At 39.7% G+C, this 18,263-nt stretch overlaps 1 protein-coding gene across 1 annotated transcript in view; it reads right to left on the minus strand.

The window, feature by feature from the left end:
- Positions 1-18,263, minus strand: part of syt1a (synaptotagmin Ia) — an 82,517-nt gene that overhangs the window by 18,377 nt on the left and 45,877 nt on the right. The window contains exons 3-6 of the mRNA XM_035681306.1: positions 13,160-13,332; positions 10,113-10,238; positions 3,967-4,134; positions 2,128-2,295 (exon numbers count right to left, since the gene is read on the minus strand). Of these exons, the coding sequence (XP_035537199.1) occupies positions 2,128-2,295; positions 3,967-4,134; positions 10,113-10,238; positions 13,160-13,332 (635 nt within the window). The remainder of the gene's footprint in view (positions 1-2,127; positions 2,296-3,966; positions 4,135-10,112; positions 10,239-13,159; positions 13,333-18,263) is intronic.

Genomic DNA, 18,263 nt, shown 5'->3' on the forward strand with positions numbered 1-18,263 from the left:
GCCTTCGCACTGATATGCTGAGTCCTTCAGAGCTTTCTTTGCTTTATGTATACTGAAAGCCAGTGCTCCCAATCTGTTTTGGCTTGTTATCTCAAATCCAGGTGTACCTGTGACCTCCAATAATTTGAGAGTTTCTTCCTCCACAGTTTTATTTAGATATTTCAGGAGGCCTGAAGTGGAAAGAACAGAGAAACACTCTAAAAAATGAACTTTAATGTAGAAGAAGTATGTATTTACTGGGTGCCCTGGTGACCCAGGAGTTTAGGGAGTTCACCATGAACAACATCCCCAGTCCACCCGGGGCACTTTATTTGCATGTTTTTCCTCTGATAAAGACATAAAATGTGTTTTGGTCTTTCTTATATCCCATTAATCATCTGATGGCCACTTAAATTTGACTACCCCTCGCAAAGGGTCCCGACCTCTAGGTTGGAAATGATTTCTCTATACTGATTATAACTTTTGAAGTGATATTATTCTGGTAGATGTCTAAATTTGGGGTGCTCATACATAACATTTGACACTGTTTCTTCCTTACACCCTTAATTTTGATTATATTCCTTTTTTAGGCATTATATGTTGCTTTCCTGCAGCTGTTTTGATTGTGATGCTGCTTTCTCCTAAAACATCTAACTTCAGAGAGACATTCTTAATAGTCCAACATTTTGGGAAAATCTACTTTCTGGCATGTTTGTGTAGTGGGTGTGAAGATCCAGGAGGCAATTACTAAAACTTAGCTTAGCATAAAGACTGAACGCAGGGGAAAACAGTTAGCCTGGCTCTCACTAAAGTTACACTAATCAACACCTCTAAAGCTCACTGATTGACATGTTGCATCTTGTTCGTTTAGTCCAGGGGGCATTCTGTGGTCAGTGGAGATAGAAGTTCTATATCAATAAACTATTACTATTACAGTTACTTCAAATACACACGTTAACCGTCAAATAACAGCTCTTGTAAAGAACGTTCCCTGGACATTTCTTTTGGTATACCTATACAATTTAATGCAATCCAATACAACACAACAAAGATCTGCCACAAATTTTGCATTTGAGAAAATTATACTTGTCATTTATTATTCTGGCCTATGATCTGTTTTTAGTACAAAAAATGCAATGCTTCTTGAACAGCTACGATTCAGGGCTTTGCTGAAAACATTCATAGCTTAAGCCCCGTAAGCCCTCCCCAGCCATTGCCCATGGTTTGTGCTACAGGTAACTTAACTCTTGGAAATAAACAAATACGTGTATTTCCCAAAAACAAAATGTAATTCCTTTCTTTTACACACTGTAAAAATAATATTTAAGTTTTGTTTGGATCATCAACAAAATGGAGCCCTCTTCACTTTGGCAGGTGTAATTTGCAGCTACTGAGGCAGACACTTGCTTACATGAGTTCTGCAAACCCCCTGGCATTGCACATTACATAAAAAGGTTGTTAACAAGTAAACAAATGGATTACTTTATTGCCACTTCTATGCATTCCAAATTACTGTTCAGTGCCACATTGTGATTAGAGCGTTGAACAAATTAACGTAGTAATAAAAAAAATCCAAACTTTTCATCAGATGCAATGCGAAATATAACAATGTCCATGGTCTGCCTCTGCAACTGCTCTCCATTGAGCTTGAAAACTCCAAAGCGTTGCTCCAGTGTCTCAAGCCTTGCATAAAATTGTCAGGTGCAGCTGTGCGACCAAACGCTAAGGAAGTATAGTGATGCCCTTCAACTCAAACAACACCACCAGCCATTCGACACTGTTATAATTAACCTTTAAATCAAACCGCCGTAATGCTAAAAATGAGCTTCCCCTGGCAACATGTGCTATATGCCATGACATTTACCATGAAAATTGAATCTCCTGAACTGTTGCCTGGAAAGTCACACATCTATTAATTGAAGGGGAAGTGTGGACATCTGATTAAGTGACATTTCCAGGGGAGATGGATTACTTCAGCCACGGCACCACATTTGTGGTTCGAGCACAAATGGCTTGCTTAACACAGCAAAATAATCATTGCGTTATCACTTATGCAAGCACCAATAAACCTACTTATTTATCATTTTCTAGGAGACTGACTGAACCTTTGGTATGCGTGTCTGCCTACACAGGTTTCATAAGTCTTACCTCCTCCTTCTCAGCGCTCTGCAGATCCCGCCACTCCTCTGTTACGTGGCTGAAGTCCACCTTGTTCATGGGCACCTTGATGTCACCGATGGCATCGTGTTTGGAGAAGCGGTCAAAATCGTACACTGTCATTATCAGCGTCTTTCCACCAAGCTCCACATAGGGGACCTGAGAAGGATGAAAACATTAACAGGTCAAAAAGGGCTCAAAATGGGGTTTACTGGCAGGTTGTTCAAGAGTATGCTCTGCTCAGAATCCTCAAATCCATACGACATAATATATTTGATCATCTTTTTTTATTCAAAGATAACGCCAGTGGTGACTGACTCCAGCCCAAACAGGTGATACTATAACAGGTGTTATTAAAAAACCAAACTGGAGCCTGGTCAAAAGTAGACATCTTGCGCATAGTAATGAATGAGCCAGGTTAGCCACGTTTAGCAAATTTTGGACCAAATGTGTTATTAGATTTGAGTTGTGAGAAAGAGGAAGCATTTAGAAAAAATATTCAAAATAATCACAGCAGCTACCGATATAATGAAAGACAGCCTAAGCATTAGCTAGTTAGCATGTCATCAGAAGCTTAAAATATCTTTAAGTACAGATGATATTATATTTAGGGACACTGAGTGGAGAAAATAAATCCTCTTTTTCTTCTATTTATCTATCGACTGAGGGAATGAGCTTTAACTTAGCAGGCTAGGCTAACATTTCCAATTGTAAACTACCGGTTAAAGTCTATGATGTGGACTGTGTGCTGTTACTATGTTGCAGAATTGCATGGAGGACGCAACGTAATGCAATCCAGCCCTGCAATAACTCCTATCTTTGTTTTCATGTCCAGTTTTTATTGAATTTGTAAGACAGGCGTTGAGTCAGCTGCAGTTTTACAGCCGTGGTTTGTTGGTCAGGGCTGTATTAAATTAAAAAGTATTTCAGTAGTTTTGTGCATATCAACTCAAAAGTTTCATACATTTTAATTTAATACTGTCAGTCCTGGACTTCCATAGAAAACGCTTGTGTTGTTTCCTAAAGTTAATTACATGCCAAGCAGAGTCAGATGTGTGTGTTTTTGGAGTGGGTGGATGGTGATGTTGTGAGTGATTCTGTTTCCAAATCAATCACTACTCTTCCAGCCTCCGCGCTGTAGAGATGGTGTTATCAGTCCTACAAGGTAGGATGGGTAAAAGACAGGTGAGGGGGGTCCTCAGCAGCAATTGTGATCCATGATTGCCTTCAATTTCGGGACAAAACTTATTGAATGGAAATGGCTTGTTACAAGACAAAAAAGAAGAATGAGGGAACGATAAGACTCCCTGGTTTGTCCTTGACATTATCTCACAAAATCATCTTGACAGGGCTTATAATCACCTCTCCTGTTTTTTTTTCACTGATTTGGAATTAGGTATGACAAAAGAAAATACACACATACACACAAACCTTGTATTGAGATGGATATCACATCAAATTATGCTTAACTTACACCACACACCTGCACTCTTCACTGTCGAATGAATAACAAAACTTTCCCCACTGCTGAGCAACAGCCATGCATCCATTATGGCTGAGGCAAGGCCAGGGTGTAGCGGTGCATCTGCCTGTGTTAATCCCAATCACATTGAGCCTCAGTTTGTGTATGTGAGTGTAACTGTGTGTTTGTGTGAGAGATATTCTGTCAGGAGCTTGTTAATGTGCCAGCTGGTTGCTGTCTCCACACCTTCCCAGCATTCACGGCTGCATGCAAATCAGATTGTCAGTGGAACCAAAAGATCTTCAGCTCTAAAAACATTTTTAAGCATTTGGTCGAAGCAAATTAAATTAAACTCTTGTGAGGTCTACCTTGAAGGTGAACTGCTCATTGAAGACAGGATTCAGGGTCTTCCTGTGGACCTTGGTCTCAAACTTCTTCTTCTTGTCAGGCAAAAGGTAGACCTTCACATATGGGTCAGATGTGCCACCCATGTCCATAGCAGGCAGCTCTGCCGCTTGGATGATCCCCACAATAAGCTAAAAGAGCAAGACGAAAGGGTAAAAAGGTGAGAGAAGGCATGTCAGACTGTCAGACTAATTTAAATGATCATAACTTGCACCTTCATCCCACCAAAATCGGCAGAGAAACCCTATCTTGGTTAAAGAAATGTCTCGAAATATTTCCTAATCATTGCTCTCAGACCTTGAGGAACATTGGCTTTTTCAGTCACATATCTTGTCTTTTCATATCACTGGCAATCATACCTTCATAATGGTGGCTTAAAGATGATTCAGTGTAATTTTTATGGGAAATGGTGGCAATAGTAAAAGGTTATGTCGGCAGAAGAGATGGTAAAGGTCAGGATGTGTCAGAGCAGAAATGAGAGGACTGATTCTTTTCACATAAGGCCGATAATTGATAATCACAATGGGGGGCCTGGGAGGCTGATTGACCTGCCAGTCAGAGCCTCTACTCAAAGGCCTCTCAGGAGGCCCAGCCAGTCAGTCAATCAACTTCCTATCAGGCCGCCATCAAGCAGCAATCTGGAGGCTGACCAGGGCACTCAGCCATGGTGCTCTACAGCTGTCAGGAGCTTCATCAGTTTACTGTGTGGCGCTACTACTGATACAGTGGTAAATAAAAACGTAGAAAACAATGATCTCCAGTTGGTAATCACCTGAGGCAAATAACTACCAATATGAAGGAAAATCAGAACCAGACAGAAACCGTAGATTTATTTATTTTCTTTTTTTCTTACAGAGTAATGGTAAGATTTTGAAATCCTTGAGAAATTCCCAGAAGCTAAAAAACAGGTAGAGCCCAAGCACTTTTAAGACTTCTAGCCTGTGTTGGCTTAAAAATTCGTTTTTGAGCTTTGAAATGATAGTTTGACAAAACAATCCCAGCTCAAACTCACAAATCCCAATGCAAACTCCTTCTGCTGATGAAGATCACATGATACATTAGAAAGCTTGTAAGTAGACCTTGAGTTTGGATTGTAATGGTAAAAACTAGATCTCGGCAGTCTAGTCATACTACTCTACTAGGTTAGACAGACCTTTCAGGATAAAAAAGTAAAAAAAATGTAGCTATCTAGCTAGGACAGTCTACAGAGTTTCGGGGATCATGCCCTGTTCCAGGGTGCAAAACTATGTTTTTTGTCCACCAGCTGAATGGCTAGGAAAAGTAAAATTTTTACCAGCCACTCAATAAACTGCCATTGTATTTTTGGCTGGTGAGTGAAGCAAACCAACAGCATATTATACCAGCATTTAGCTGGTGGCTACTATTAATTTGGTGCCCTGTCCTGTTTTCAGAAAATTGACAAAATTCTTTCTCATTAATGTTTCTATTTTAATCATCATCTTTCCATCATTTCCTTTTTACTGGCCTCCATCTGATACTTTAAAAACTCTAAAAATTTGCTTCCACACATTAATTTTTAATTCAATTAATTAGATTAGTTCTGCCTGCAGAGCAGCTCTTTCCCTGACAAATGTTTAAATAGCTAAAACTCCAACAAGCTAAATGTACCTTACATATGTTTCTTGGTATTTATATTGCCATATACTATGACTTTATGTTGTGATGATATATCTAAGTTAGGTTTGTTTAACCTTCACTTTATCGCTGTATGTGAGTATTAGAGAGTATGGCCCAGGTTAATGTTATCATTTCCCATATTAATCAGTATCTGTCTCAGTACTACTAAGCATACTGATCTGCATTGGATGGTGGTGAGATTACAGTAAGAGAAAGGTCTTCATGAAATGATGGAGTATTAATTACAAAATGGCAACATTATGAATATGCACCACTAATGAACACGTGTACTCTATGCACCCACAAACAAATATCACACATGACGATAGTGAACACAAGACAAGAACATCATGGATGGAACATATCTGATTAATTAACTGCTCCCCAGGTTGTGCACAACATTTTCTTGACATTACACTGCAAACACAGAAATCTGATTCTGTCATGATTTCAGACCATTTTGACATAAATACAACTTCTATAATTGCACATGTGAGTGTAGCTTATCAGGATTACTCACTGTGTAATAGTAACATACCTCAGAAGGCAAATAAAAGACGTACAATTATTCTGTCATTTACCTGAATCTAAATGTAGCCATATTTTGCACTGTAGTGCTATGAAGTGACACTTGTATTGTGAGTGTAGCTATTCATCCGTGCATGCTGTCCTTCTGATTTCCACCCATCCATCAGCACAGGCTGTGGCAGACACACCATGTCATACCATCCTTACTGGAAGAGGCACTGGTGCTTTAGAAGAGAGATAAGAGCAGGAAGTGGTTGGAAATGTTGATATGTAGTTTGCTGCTTAAACTAATTGTAACTTTCCCCATGCTGTATGACACTGAACTCCAATTCAAGACAGGTTTTCCCAAATTTCATTAGGAACTCCTTTGATCAAATTTCCCTTCTACTGAGCTTTTCCTAAAGTCACTTTTTGTCCTAATTTTCTCAAAATTGTCTTAAGTGACAGAAGTGACTTTTCTATTACAATTTCAATTACCCAGATGTTACATGATCATTTTCTAGCTGCTACCATTTCATTTAAACTGTTTTATTTCTTCTATGCACTTTGTGTAATTTACATATTATAGATTTGCATGCTGTGCCATGTGTGTATGTAATTCAATGCTGAGCATATCACTAAAAGAAATAGGGAAAGCACTTCCAGAACCAAGGGCTCCCAATAAAATAATCTACCCAAAGTCTAATTATAACTATTATTTTTAACAACTGACTACAGACTATCACACCTTTCAGAGTAAAAGAAAACATCAATTGTGGTTGTGTGTTTGCACATCTGTGTGGGTGTTTCTGTTTTACTAAGGACTCAGGCCCTTCCACAGCAGAAGGCTGCTGGTATTAACCCCACTCTGTTTGTGTGCTACTCTTCAGCCCAGTAAGCAGCACGCTGACCAGAATGGGTACAGGATGGTGATTCAGCCGTTGGCAGCTTATCTTGGAGAGCTTTGTCCCAGTGCATCATGGCTCTGCTGTGACCACTGCACAAACACACATGCACACTTCCAAAGAATAGTCTCTTTCCAGGCTTATATTTACTAAATTGGCTTTGTGTGTTATTTTTATAATGAACTAATAAATAACAATAAAGAAATTATTGAAATCCATCTCTTAAAAATAAGAATTAATTAATATAATAATAATTAAAATTAATAAAATTCACATATTCTGACTGGACACAATGCAATAGCCAGGCCTGCTCTTGACCTGCAGAAAGAGCAATGAAAATGGTAATGATGTTGAAAGTAGGAATGACATTATAATTCCCTTCCTGCTGTGCTGAGAGGGCTCTTTGTGGTTCATTTGCTGTGTATTTGCCTGATGTAGCCGCGTCGTCGCTCCCTGAGTGATTTGGATCTTTTACAAAACCTTTTCGTCTCATTAGTGTATAAACTCAGAATCATCAACACCAGGGGCAGCAGCCATTTGTGGTGTTTAACAGACAGAAACAAAGCTGAGACTCATTGCCACGAGGACCTGACATTAATCTGCACATCTTTTCCCACTTTGCCTGTTCTTCTTGCCTCAGTCTCTGCACACACGCAAACCAGTGTTTCCCCTTTTTTTTGGCAGGATGGAACACATTTACTGACAAATGTATTTTAAGCCACCATGGGAAAGTCTCTTTTTCAGTTCATACAACATCTTATTTAGCAGTGCTTACGACAGAATCTTAAATGAGGCTTGTCTTCTCTATTTGTGAGACTAATTGGTATGACATATACAGTGTAGCTCATTGGTGACATTTTTTACAATAAGTGAAACAGTTTCACTAGTTTCCATTAGTCCACAAGCACCTCTACTTAAAGAGGCAATTTGGGATTCATAAACATGGAAATAGCTTTATTCATGATCCACTACACTGACTGTCTGGTACTGAGGACCCTCCCCTCTTCACTGTTGACATATCATATCTAAAGAGTAAGATGGAGATTTAGACTCTAAATTAGAAATTAGATACTGAATATCATTAGTTTTTTCCCCTGCAGAGCACATTCAAATGCAATTTTTTTTAACTTTGATTTAGTTCTGCAACTCCAGGATAGATAAGTCCTTCTTAAGGTTAGGGAAAGCTGTGGTTATAGCAACAAAACTCTTCGTCATCATTATGGCATTGTTAAGATTAAGCAACTAAAACCCTCGCTTACAGTTATACAAAGATCATGGTTACAGAAAAATTAAAACCGGCTGGTCTGTGATGGGACATAAACTGTAGTCTCCATTGTGACAGCTAAACATGCTACACACCCATCCATCACCCCAACCTTGTTACATAAACTACTTCCTGCATTGCTGCTGAATGTTATGGACAATTTTTAGCCATCACTAGGATGGCCAGCTTTTTGCCCCACCTTTGAGCACTTTTGCCTTTAGACATTGAGTATTTCATATCTAGTAAAGTCTGGCCTTAGATTGTGAGCTGTATTGTCTAATATGAACGTGATATCTAGGGATACTGGGCTGGTTCTTCCAATTGTGACATCGCACCAAGGGATAATTCAGATTGGCTTGTTTGAACAATTAATTTTCATCTCATCAAAAAGTGAGGGAAACATAGAAAAGTACCGTCTTCATGCATCAACGGTGATCAAATATCATCCCTAACTGCCAATTACCCCAAGACTAGACAATCATTGTTATACGTAATATCCTCTCTTTAAGAGCTGCCACCTATTCAGTAATAATTGAAATTTCACACACAGCCTTCTACTGTATAAAATAACCTACAGCCTAGGCATTAAACCAATCACCTGTGCCAGTTCTCCTCGAGCGGTTCTATGGTGCTCACATTGATTGCATGGGCCTCAAAGCCTGAGGATTAAAAAAAACATTTTCCTGAAGGCCACTGTGCCTCTGGACTATGTCTGTCAATGAGCTGAAAGTGGGTCAGATGAATGGCTGCCTCCCTGGGTTTTTAGGTCTGTCTATTGTGAGCTTCTTTAACTTCTGAGGCAGCCGGCGTGGCAATGAGCCGAAACCGCCTTCTCAGAGGTCACTGTCACAAAGCGTGAAAACTGTCATCCATTCATTACACTTTAGCTGCACTGTGAAGCTTATTACCATTGTAATCAAGAACCTCATAGAGAGACCTGTCACTGTCTCCCACTACATGACAGATCAACGCTGTGAAATGTAATATTGTCCACATAATACCCTTTTTTTATGAAATGACTCAATACTTTGTCATTTTATTCTCTAAAAGAAATAAGGGTCTGGTTGACTGAACACTAATGGTGTTGAATTTTATTAGCATCATTACTGATTCTATAATCTGTACATTGATGAACATTGGGCAGGTTTAGTGTTTTTTGATTACTGTCCAGTGAAGGGGACACAAACTGTACTGATTAAAGTTTTTTAAGGAGATGTACCTATGCCATTGTGTGACTCGGTGTGTATAGGAGCGGTGAGTGTTACTGTCTAATCTCAGGCTGTCAGTTCTGTTTATAATGGGGAGTTAGCTAGCCCAGTGAGGGACAGCGCTGTGTTCATGCACCGCATCTATTATCTGTCACACAACATCTGGCACCAGGAAGTTGATGTGCATCCTCATTCTGCTTTTTAAAACTCAGTCGCTGGAAAAAAATAAAGCAGATGGATATCTGCAGGGGCTGTTTTCAATCAAGTAGAAAGAAAGAAACAAATTCAGAGGCGAAGTAAATCCCAATAGTGTACTGTATCTTTTACAAGGCTTAGTGGTGAATGCACAAACTCGACCACCATGATATCCCTGTGAGATTGGTCTCAAGCTTCAGTGACCAAACTGTGTTTACAGCAGTGGTAATGCAACAAAAGGAGAATGTTGTGCCAAACCTGGGTAGGTCCTGTTTAATCTCTGGGGAGATGAAAAGTTGGACCACCTCAGAGGTTGGGTGTGACCATACTTACGAAGGAGGACCTTTCGCAACAACGACACACACAGAGAGATTCAGAGAACAGATCCTTACCGTATTCTCTGTGAAATTGTAATCCAGGGAGTATTGTAATTTGCCCAGTTTCTGGTCCTCCTTGGGCTCGGCCTCTTGCTCCGTTTCAGTCAGCCCTGTCTCCGCATCCTCCTCATCCTTCAAGGCCTGAAGGAGACACCCACCAAGAGTCAGTGTCGCCTGTTTGTCGCTGGTGCTAGCACCCAGCCAGCCGTTCCCCGCCCAGGTCCTGCCAGTGGACCTACTCCTGTAAAAGCTGCCACTTGTTTTATGGTGTATAAGGGGGAAACGGGGGAAGCAAGCACTAAAACACCATAGCAGTTAACACCAGGACATGCTCTGTGATGCACTAAAGCCCCGGGCCTGGTCCCCTGATGATGCTTTTCTATCAATCTCTGGGTGTTTCTGTCTAAAGGGAGGAAAGATCAAATGATGGCGCCAGAGATGAGAGCAATGGGCAGGCATTAGAGGAAGAAGGGGGGAGGGTAGAGAGACATAGAGAGAGGACAGAAAGAAGGAAAGAGAGATACTTCCGGAAAAAGATCACAGTAAGACAATTCCCTTGATGTTATTTCAGGCAGATCAAGTCTCTGGCAAAAACACATATCAACTGGGAAGTGTCTGAAGTGGCAGAGAGTGAGAAGTGAAGTTGCCCTTTTGCTAGCCTGGCACTGAAGTAAGGGTGGCAGGTGGTGGAATTGGTGAAGGAAGGGGAAGGGTGGGCGGGAGTGGGGGACTTTGTTATAAGACCAACATGCGATTGAAGAGGCAAAGACTAGTTCTCAAGGTCATTCATTCATCGTCAAAAGTTGCCTTCCAAGATGTCTCTTTCGTTAGGCATGCAGAGCATTCTCTGTTGTACAAACCGGTGCTCTCGTGTGATTCCCCATTCTCAAGTCTGGTTACACCCTCAGACATACAGTCACATTGCCATCATAACCCCTAAAGCTTTTATGTTACCCCCTTCGCCGATGGTAGCTAGAAGCATCATGCCAGCGGTGGGTGGGTAGGTGTTGGTAAAAGGGGGTTGTAATGTACATCGGGGCCTGCTCCTATTAGTTTGTCAAGTTGCTCATGTGAAAGCAAAAGGCTGAACAACACTGATTGGTTTAACATTCTCCGCTGAGCCACTTGGTCTCCGCCCTTTGGGAGCAAATTCAAATTGAGTGGTCTTTAGGTCTTCTTTGACACATAAAAGAGAAGAAAGTGGAGCAGGTAAAATGATTGAGGAAGTAAAATCCCCTAATTTATCAAACGTGTATTTTATATGATTTTATAAGGTTAATCCAACTTTTATGCATCTGTGCTCCAGGAAAGGTGTGATTATTTTCACCGAGGTTGACAGCTGTGAATGCAAATGCTGCTGTATGTCAAAAGCTTCTTTTTCATCATCAGTTTCAAAAGAACATTTACTTGTAGAGCCTCTCAATCATTCTACGTTTGCTCGCCGCCACTCGTTTGAAATGTAAATTCAAGATTCAAAAGGCAGGAGACTTTAGCTTGGCACAAAAATCAGCATGGTTCAACCTTGTCAATGCGCACCCAGTGTTTCTTTCATACATATATATGTGCATATGCAGGTTGTACGCACATATATACAGTAGATATACATGTACTGTATGCATAGTTACATATATTTGGTTCTACGGGAGTAAGTTGTTGTCAAGAGGCTACGAAAAAACATCAGAGCAGCAGGCTTAAGAAGATCCAACAGCAATTAGGAACCTACCGCCAGTGACCATCCCGAACAGTCATCAGACACAACACAGATAAGGAGGACATAGAAGGAAGAAACACAAATTAAAACAACCACACACAGGAGTTATCACACCAGAGTCTGGGCACACCAGGAGAAATGACCGCTTGCCTCGGAAGTGGCAGATTCACCGATCTCAGCGATAAATTATAGGGTGACCAATAACTGAGGTCTTTTATTTTGATAAATGTCTATTTAAAAATACAAAATTGGATAGTTCAAAGGAGTTAGGATATTGGAAATTAATGGAAAATCTTCTCGTCTAACAAGCTAAGTGATGTACTGTACTGAAGCTATTTGATTGACCTTGCTTTGTTGTCAAAGGTTCCAACTGCTCTCTGTTACAAAAGAAAATAAATGAGTCTTTAACATTTCATTTATGCTGCCCTCTACAATAAGTAAGTTAAATGAAGTATGAAAACATTGCCAGTGGTTTCTGTCTGCAATTCGGATCCACCTCTGATAGCAGAGATGTTGCAGCAAATTATACACACTTTGTACATGTTTCCACCAAGGAAGGCAGCATAATGATGCTCCGCTGGTGCAATTAGTGTGCTAACTCCATCTGAAGTGTCAGCGTTTCATTGCTTCCCAAACTGTACTGTTGAAAGACAGAGTTCAATTAAATTTTCTCCCATTTGTTTATCATTTGGTGATGTCATTTCTCTGGGTGGATACCACTTCATTACACGGTTACTCACACTCTTCAACGAGTGAGCAGGTCCTCATATGACAAAAAGAAACACTCACAGGAATGGAAAGTAGGAGAAAAAGAGAGACTGAAATACTCTCTTTTCAATCTGAAGCCATTTAAGTGACTTCCATTAATTCTCCTGTAATTAGACTGAATTCTTTTTTAATTAAGTGGTGAAATATCATAGTAAGTAATACTGTATGTATCTCTTTGGCAAAATTTAAACATAATAGGTAAAAAAAAAAAAATACAGTACAGTAGCAGCCATTGCATTTAAAAATAGGGACGTTTTTGACGGCCATATTTGCAGTGAAATTAATATTATACTGTTTGGTGAACGTTTTGATGGAGGTACTTCTTCTAAATATGACCAATCAAATCTGTCAGCATTAGAAGCACTACGATTATAGAAAGAAAATGCATTTTTAACAGAGCAAAAGGAAAAGAAAACAATATTGGATATATTTAAAAGAAATTATTTTCAGCTTCTAGTTTCTTGTTTAACATCATGCACAAAGGGATCCAGCAAAAACAAAATGTTTTGGCAGTAAGAGCGTTTATAAATTGGCATGTGGGAAATGTTTCTGAATTTTATCAACAATAGTTCAAAGTCTTTACCTCGGTTTTGGCTCCATCCTTGACGTCCATCATGTTGATGGCATTTTTGCCCTTGTCTTTGCCCTTCTTTTTGTTTTTCTTCTTGAATATCCATTTTTTGCAGATGCAGAAGCAGCATGCTAACACCAGGATGATTGCCACAAAGGCAATTGAGACAATGGCCCATGATGGCACTGGGGAAAGAGCAAACAGGAAAGAGTTTGGATTAAACTCCTGGGAGAAATATACATTGCTGCATCTTGCAGAGAAGAAAACAACATTTCAGTGAACTGGGCCAGAGCAGGATTTGAACCAAAGTTCCAAATAGCGATTATACCAACTGACAGGTGAGATAAAAGAAGGAAAATGCGTGCGCCTGCAGAGTTGGCACACCGGATCAGCACCTAAGCCAGCGCCTGGGTCCATCAAGAAGTGGCAGACTCCTAACGATTGGACCTGACTAGCAGGACAAGACACGACTGCACAGCTTCAGCCAATTTAGTGGAAGTAACAGATGTTGGCATTTTCCACTTGCCATTTAAACAAAAGATTCTCAGACATCTGACACTTTCACGGCAATCACCGGCAACACAGAACTTGCTGGGACTGAGAGCGGTGGTAATTTTGCAGGGTGTGCTTGAGAGGCATTAACAGCGGTACGACCATGACAAGCCAATGATGCAGTAAAACCATAAGGGTTCACGGGGGTTTGACACACATTGTTCACATGCTGTCAGCTCCTATATTACCTTTAAAAACTATGAGAAATTCTTCACAAAATCTTTTGTGTTAAAATTTCAGGCTGAGAATTTTTACAAAGAGGCTTTTTGACTAAAACCTTTCTTAGACTTCTCCACATAAAAAACCCCTCATTTCACTGGTTAAATTAAAGCTGAACATTTAGAGTTCAGTCCATAGAAAATGAAAAAACAACAGCAGGAGGGTCAATTTAATTTAAAATAATCAAACCATCAGTTTCCCAGTAATCCCGTTTGTCAAACATTTCTTTTATGCCCCCCAGCTGCGCCAGAACTGAGGTTTTTGGATCGAAAGTTTTTTAACTTTAATGATTCTTGTTTTAAGGTGATACTAGTGAAAACATAGTTATGCATATTATATTCCATTTCTGCCAATAGACCCTCCTAAATGTTACACAATGGATCTTTAAGGCTTCTTTAAAACAGCAGCAGTCCAGACAAAAAAAACCCCCAAAAAACAAAAGCTTCATGCGATGTATCATCTCTCTTAAACAAGATTCAAGTAGTAAAACGAATAAAGTAATAGCTACCTTGAAGGGAGGAACAAATATCATAATAACAGTTAAAGGGCTAGCATAGCCAGGCAAACAGTTTTTTGATGTTTAACTAAACTCTTTTGAGCAGCTCTTGTACCTGTTTCACGGTCATACAGGCCAAAATATGAAATATCAGTGAGAATAATAATTAGATAGATGAAAAGGTGTAGAATTATTTACCCTTTTGGCAGTACTTCCCAGCAGTATATAACAATAATTCCTGATAATATCATTAATTATTCATTAAGCACGACCTGGATCTGATTAAGCAGCGCAAAAGGGATGGATGAATGGATGGATGGATTAACCAATTATAAAAAGAACTATAATTAATTTAAGGTCTACATATGAATTTCACATAAGGCTAGAGGTCTGGGGCAATAGTACTGGGGTTTTCATACATAAATACTGTTACTGGCTAATATATATATTATTGCCGTTTTAAAAACATTTAAAGATATTTTTGTAAGGAAAGTAAAATCCTGTAAAAAGTAAATTTTAAGAAATAAAAGTGCTTATTAAATGATAAATCAGAAAAGGCAATTTGATGTGAGTGGCATACAAGTTGTTGTTTCTTCCACCATATGTTGCTGCTCTACTGCACGGACCTGACTGGAGAAATTGGACAACCAGCAGTCAACTCTGTCACCTACAGACTGTCAGACACTCAGCTCAACAACACAGTGACAGCCATCTGCAAACACAGTGACACCTATCTCAGCTATAGTCAGCCAGTGCTCCCTGGTGCATGCACACAGGTACAGTGTACACCGCGTACACACACACTTACACACAAACACGGTGATGGAAGGGGGTTGTTTTAAGTACCAGAGAGACAACATAAAGTCCAGATGGGCTGAAAATAATGAGAGACCTCGCAACAGACTTCTCCCTTCAGCAGTCATAATCGTTGCTCCTTCAATCTCTGCAGACACCAAACACCTGGCAGCCCACCCACTATTTTAATAGAGAGGAATAACAGACAAATGAGTCAATTTAAGGAACATGTTTTTGGTTTTGTCAGTGCTTACTACTCTGAAAGGCAAAGGGAATACTTCTGCCGGAGGCAATTTGGAATTATCTGAAAAATATGCCTTACTGAAAAAAAAGAGATACAATATCCATCTTCTTCTTGAGAAAGACAAAATTCCACATGACACAGTTCCTGTCATGCTTCATCTTAGGAATTATCCCAAAGGTGATCATAAATCCAACAAACCAATAGATAATATAAGCCAGGTGAAACTCCAGTCCCTTGAAGACTTTATCTGAAAAACTCCAAAAAGACCTATCAAAACAGAAAAGTATATTACAGTCTGTCACTTTGGGGTTTTCCTCACCAGAATTCAGCTGTGGTTTCTTTGCTGAGGTCCGAGGGGAAAGGGAGAGAGGAGAAAAATCGATGCTCTGTTGACAAAATCAATAAGCACTCTCCTCCAAGGAAAAACAGTGAGTGAAGCTCTAAAATAATTTTAAGATCTACAGCTTTGGCCTTGCCTCGGAGCGGTGTGGTAATGGAGGTGACACTGGATGGGTCTCGTTTACAGTGAGCTACCCAGAAAAAGATTTTTCAAACAGATTAGTGGTGCAACTTTTTAACAAGACACCATTCATAAAGGGTTTCTAAGTAACCCTAACTAATGTGTTAATGGTTAATAAAACTAATAAAAACATTTCCAGGACTCCAAGACTTTTCCAGAAGGTTAGAAGTCAAATGGTCCATTTAGTCACAGATTTTTCACAACCTGGCCACTAATTCTTTTTAATGGCTTCTAACTACAATAATATTTATTAACAGTTATTACTGTTATTGCTACAACTTGTAAACCGTTCATGGATGCCTTACTAGAAAGCAGTATGAGATGTGTTTGTGCTCAGAGCCCACATGAATGACTTTGCAGAAAAGATCCGTCAACACCTCCAGTACTTTTGGACAATCCTGGTGAGACTTTAAAACTAACTTTAAAAGACCTCTAACCTTGGAAACAAAACAGGAGCATTTGTCAGTGACTTATACATAAGATTGCTGAGGCACATTTCAGCACTGAAACAGCTACATTTACATCACACAGGCAAATGCAAACGCAACATCGGGTAAGAAGACAGTCTTTTAATGGAAGTGTCGAAGACGTGACAGGTTCGTATTTCAAGCTGGCAAACCACAGCGATAAGCAATCACTCCTCTAAAGGAACCGAATGGAAGCTCTGATTAACAGAAATCAAAATAAATACACTGTAAAACCTCTTTTTCATAACCCCAAATTCTTATGTCACTCTACAGTCATTCTGCCATTTCACCAACGCTCACGACGCCTGATGGAATGCCATTTAGTCAATCCATGAACCCATACCCTTATCTTATTCATCAAGCGTACGTCTTCCAGTGAAAGGCAATTCTGTGTTCCTTAATTAAAGGAACCTGAGTCCCAGAAAGCAATAAAAGCATCCCCTAATTAACTACATTGTGTGAGTGTCGTTTCTCGAGAGAGAAATAGAGCGAGAAAGTGAAAAAGAGAGAGAGCAGGAGTATTGCCAGCATGTGCACTGCACTTCAACTCCCGGCACTTATCTCTTGTTCTGCCGAGCAACATGGCATGGAAAATGGAGTTCCTCTAATGAGTGGGTTGCCCATGATGAAATCCATGTTTGCTGTTCCTCAAGGCTCAAATCACTTTTCAGCAGACACAGAAATTGTATGGCACGGTGGTGGAAAACCACAGCACTGAAGAATGACAAACCTTCAAAGTACTATGAGTGACTGTATTGTACTGTATTTGTGTACTTTTACAGAATAGAGGACTCTGTCTGCTGTACAGATTGTAAAAGTGTCTGTGGCAAATTTGTGATTTTGGGCTATATAAATAAACTTGACTTGACTTTTACACCAAATACCCAAAAGCATATAGTTTGCACAAGACAGTGTGTGAAAAAGCAACATAATCCAACAAAGTTGATTTTGTTCTTTTCTGAATTCCTGGAGTAATGAAACTCTGCTTTCCGATTCTTACTGGGATCCCAAAAAAAAAAAACCTCAAGAATGACAGAAAATATGCTTCTACCTCCTATCAATGGCAGAATCCATTTGGATGCAGGTTGTGGAGGTTATCGTTTTTTGTGGTATAACTTAAATTTACTTGGGCCACAAGACCTGGTGTAAAATCTGTGCGCTGCTATGGTTTGTTTCAAACTTAGTGTGAACCTGTTAGGCACCAGATCAACAACCATACAGGGCTTTCTGGTGATTTGATATGTTGAAGGTTTTAAATGGTTTGGTTGCAATGACTCATATCACTAATTTCATTAGGAGCTGTTTGTTTCTAAGCCTTTTCACTTTTATGTTGAGGAAATCTTGTTTGATTCAGTAAGAGACGCATCAAGGAATCGAACAGCTGCAGCAAACGGCTATACAGTTAGATTTGGAGGAAATAGCTCTGCTTTTTGATGAAGCTCTCAAATGTTCAATGCTCAAATACATGTTAACAGAACCGAGGATTTTGCTGGGAGGAATAATCCCCCCTTAACAAGCACACACACAGACATTACATCTTAATAAAGTCAACAACACCAAAAGGGTTGGCACATTGAGGAGGAGGTTGAAGTAGTGGAGGGAACTGCAGCCCCAAATTTTACATAAGGGCATTAGAAGTATATTCAGTGAGTAATGTCAGGTTATAAAGGCCACTAGCCCCTGGTGACTGAGCCACTGATAGTGAAGGCTGAATAATAGCTAATACCAATCAGTTAATGCAATGCAACATTAGTCTGATGCTCATATTATGTTTTGGAACATAAGATATTTTTTGTTGTTTTAGGCATACCAGTATGAATATT

This window comes from Morone saxatilis, unplaced genomic scaffold, assembly GCF_004916995.1.
Source record: "Morone saxatilis isolate NCDOM2014 unplaced genomic scaffold, NCSU_SB_2.0 Contig10, whole genome shotgun sequence".
Lineage (NCBI taxonomy): Eukaryota > Metazoa > Chordata > Actinopteri > Moronidae > Morone > Morone saxatilis.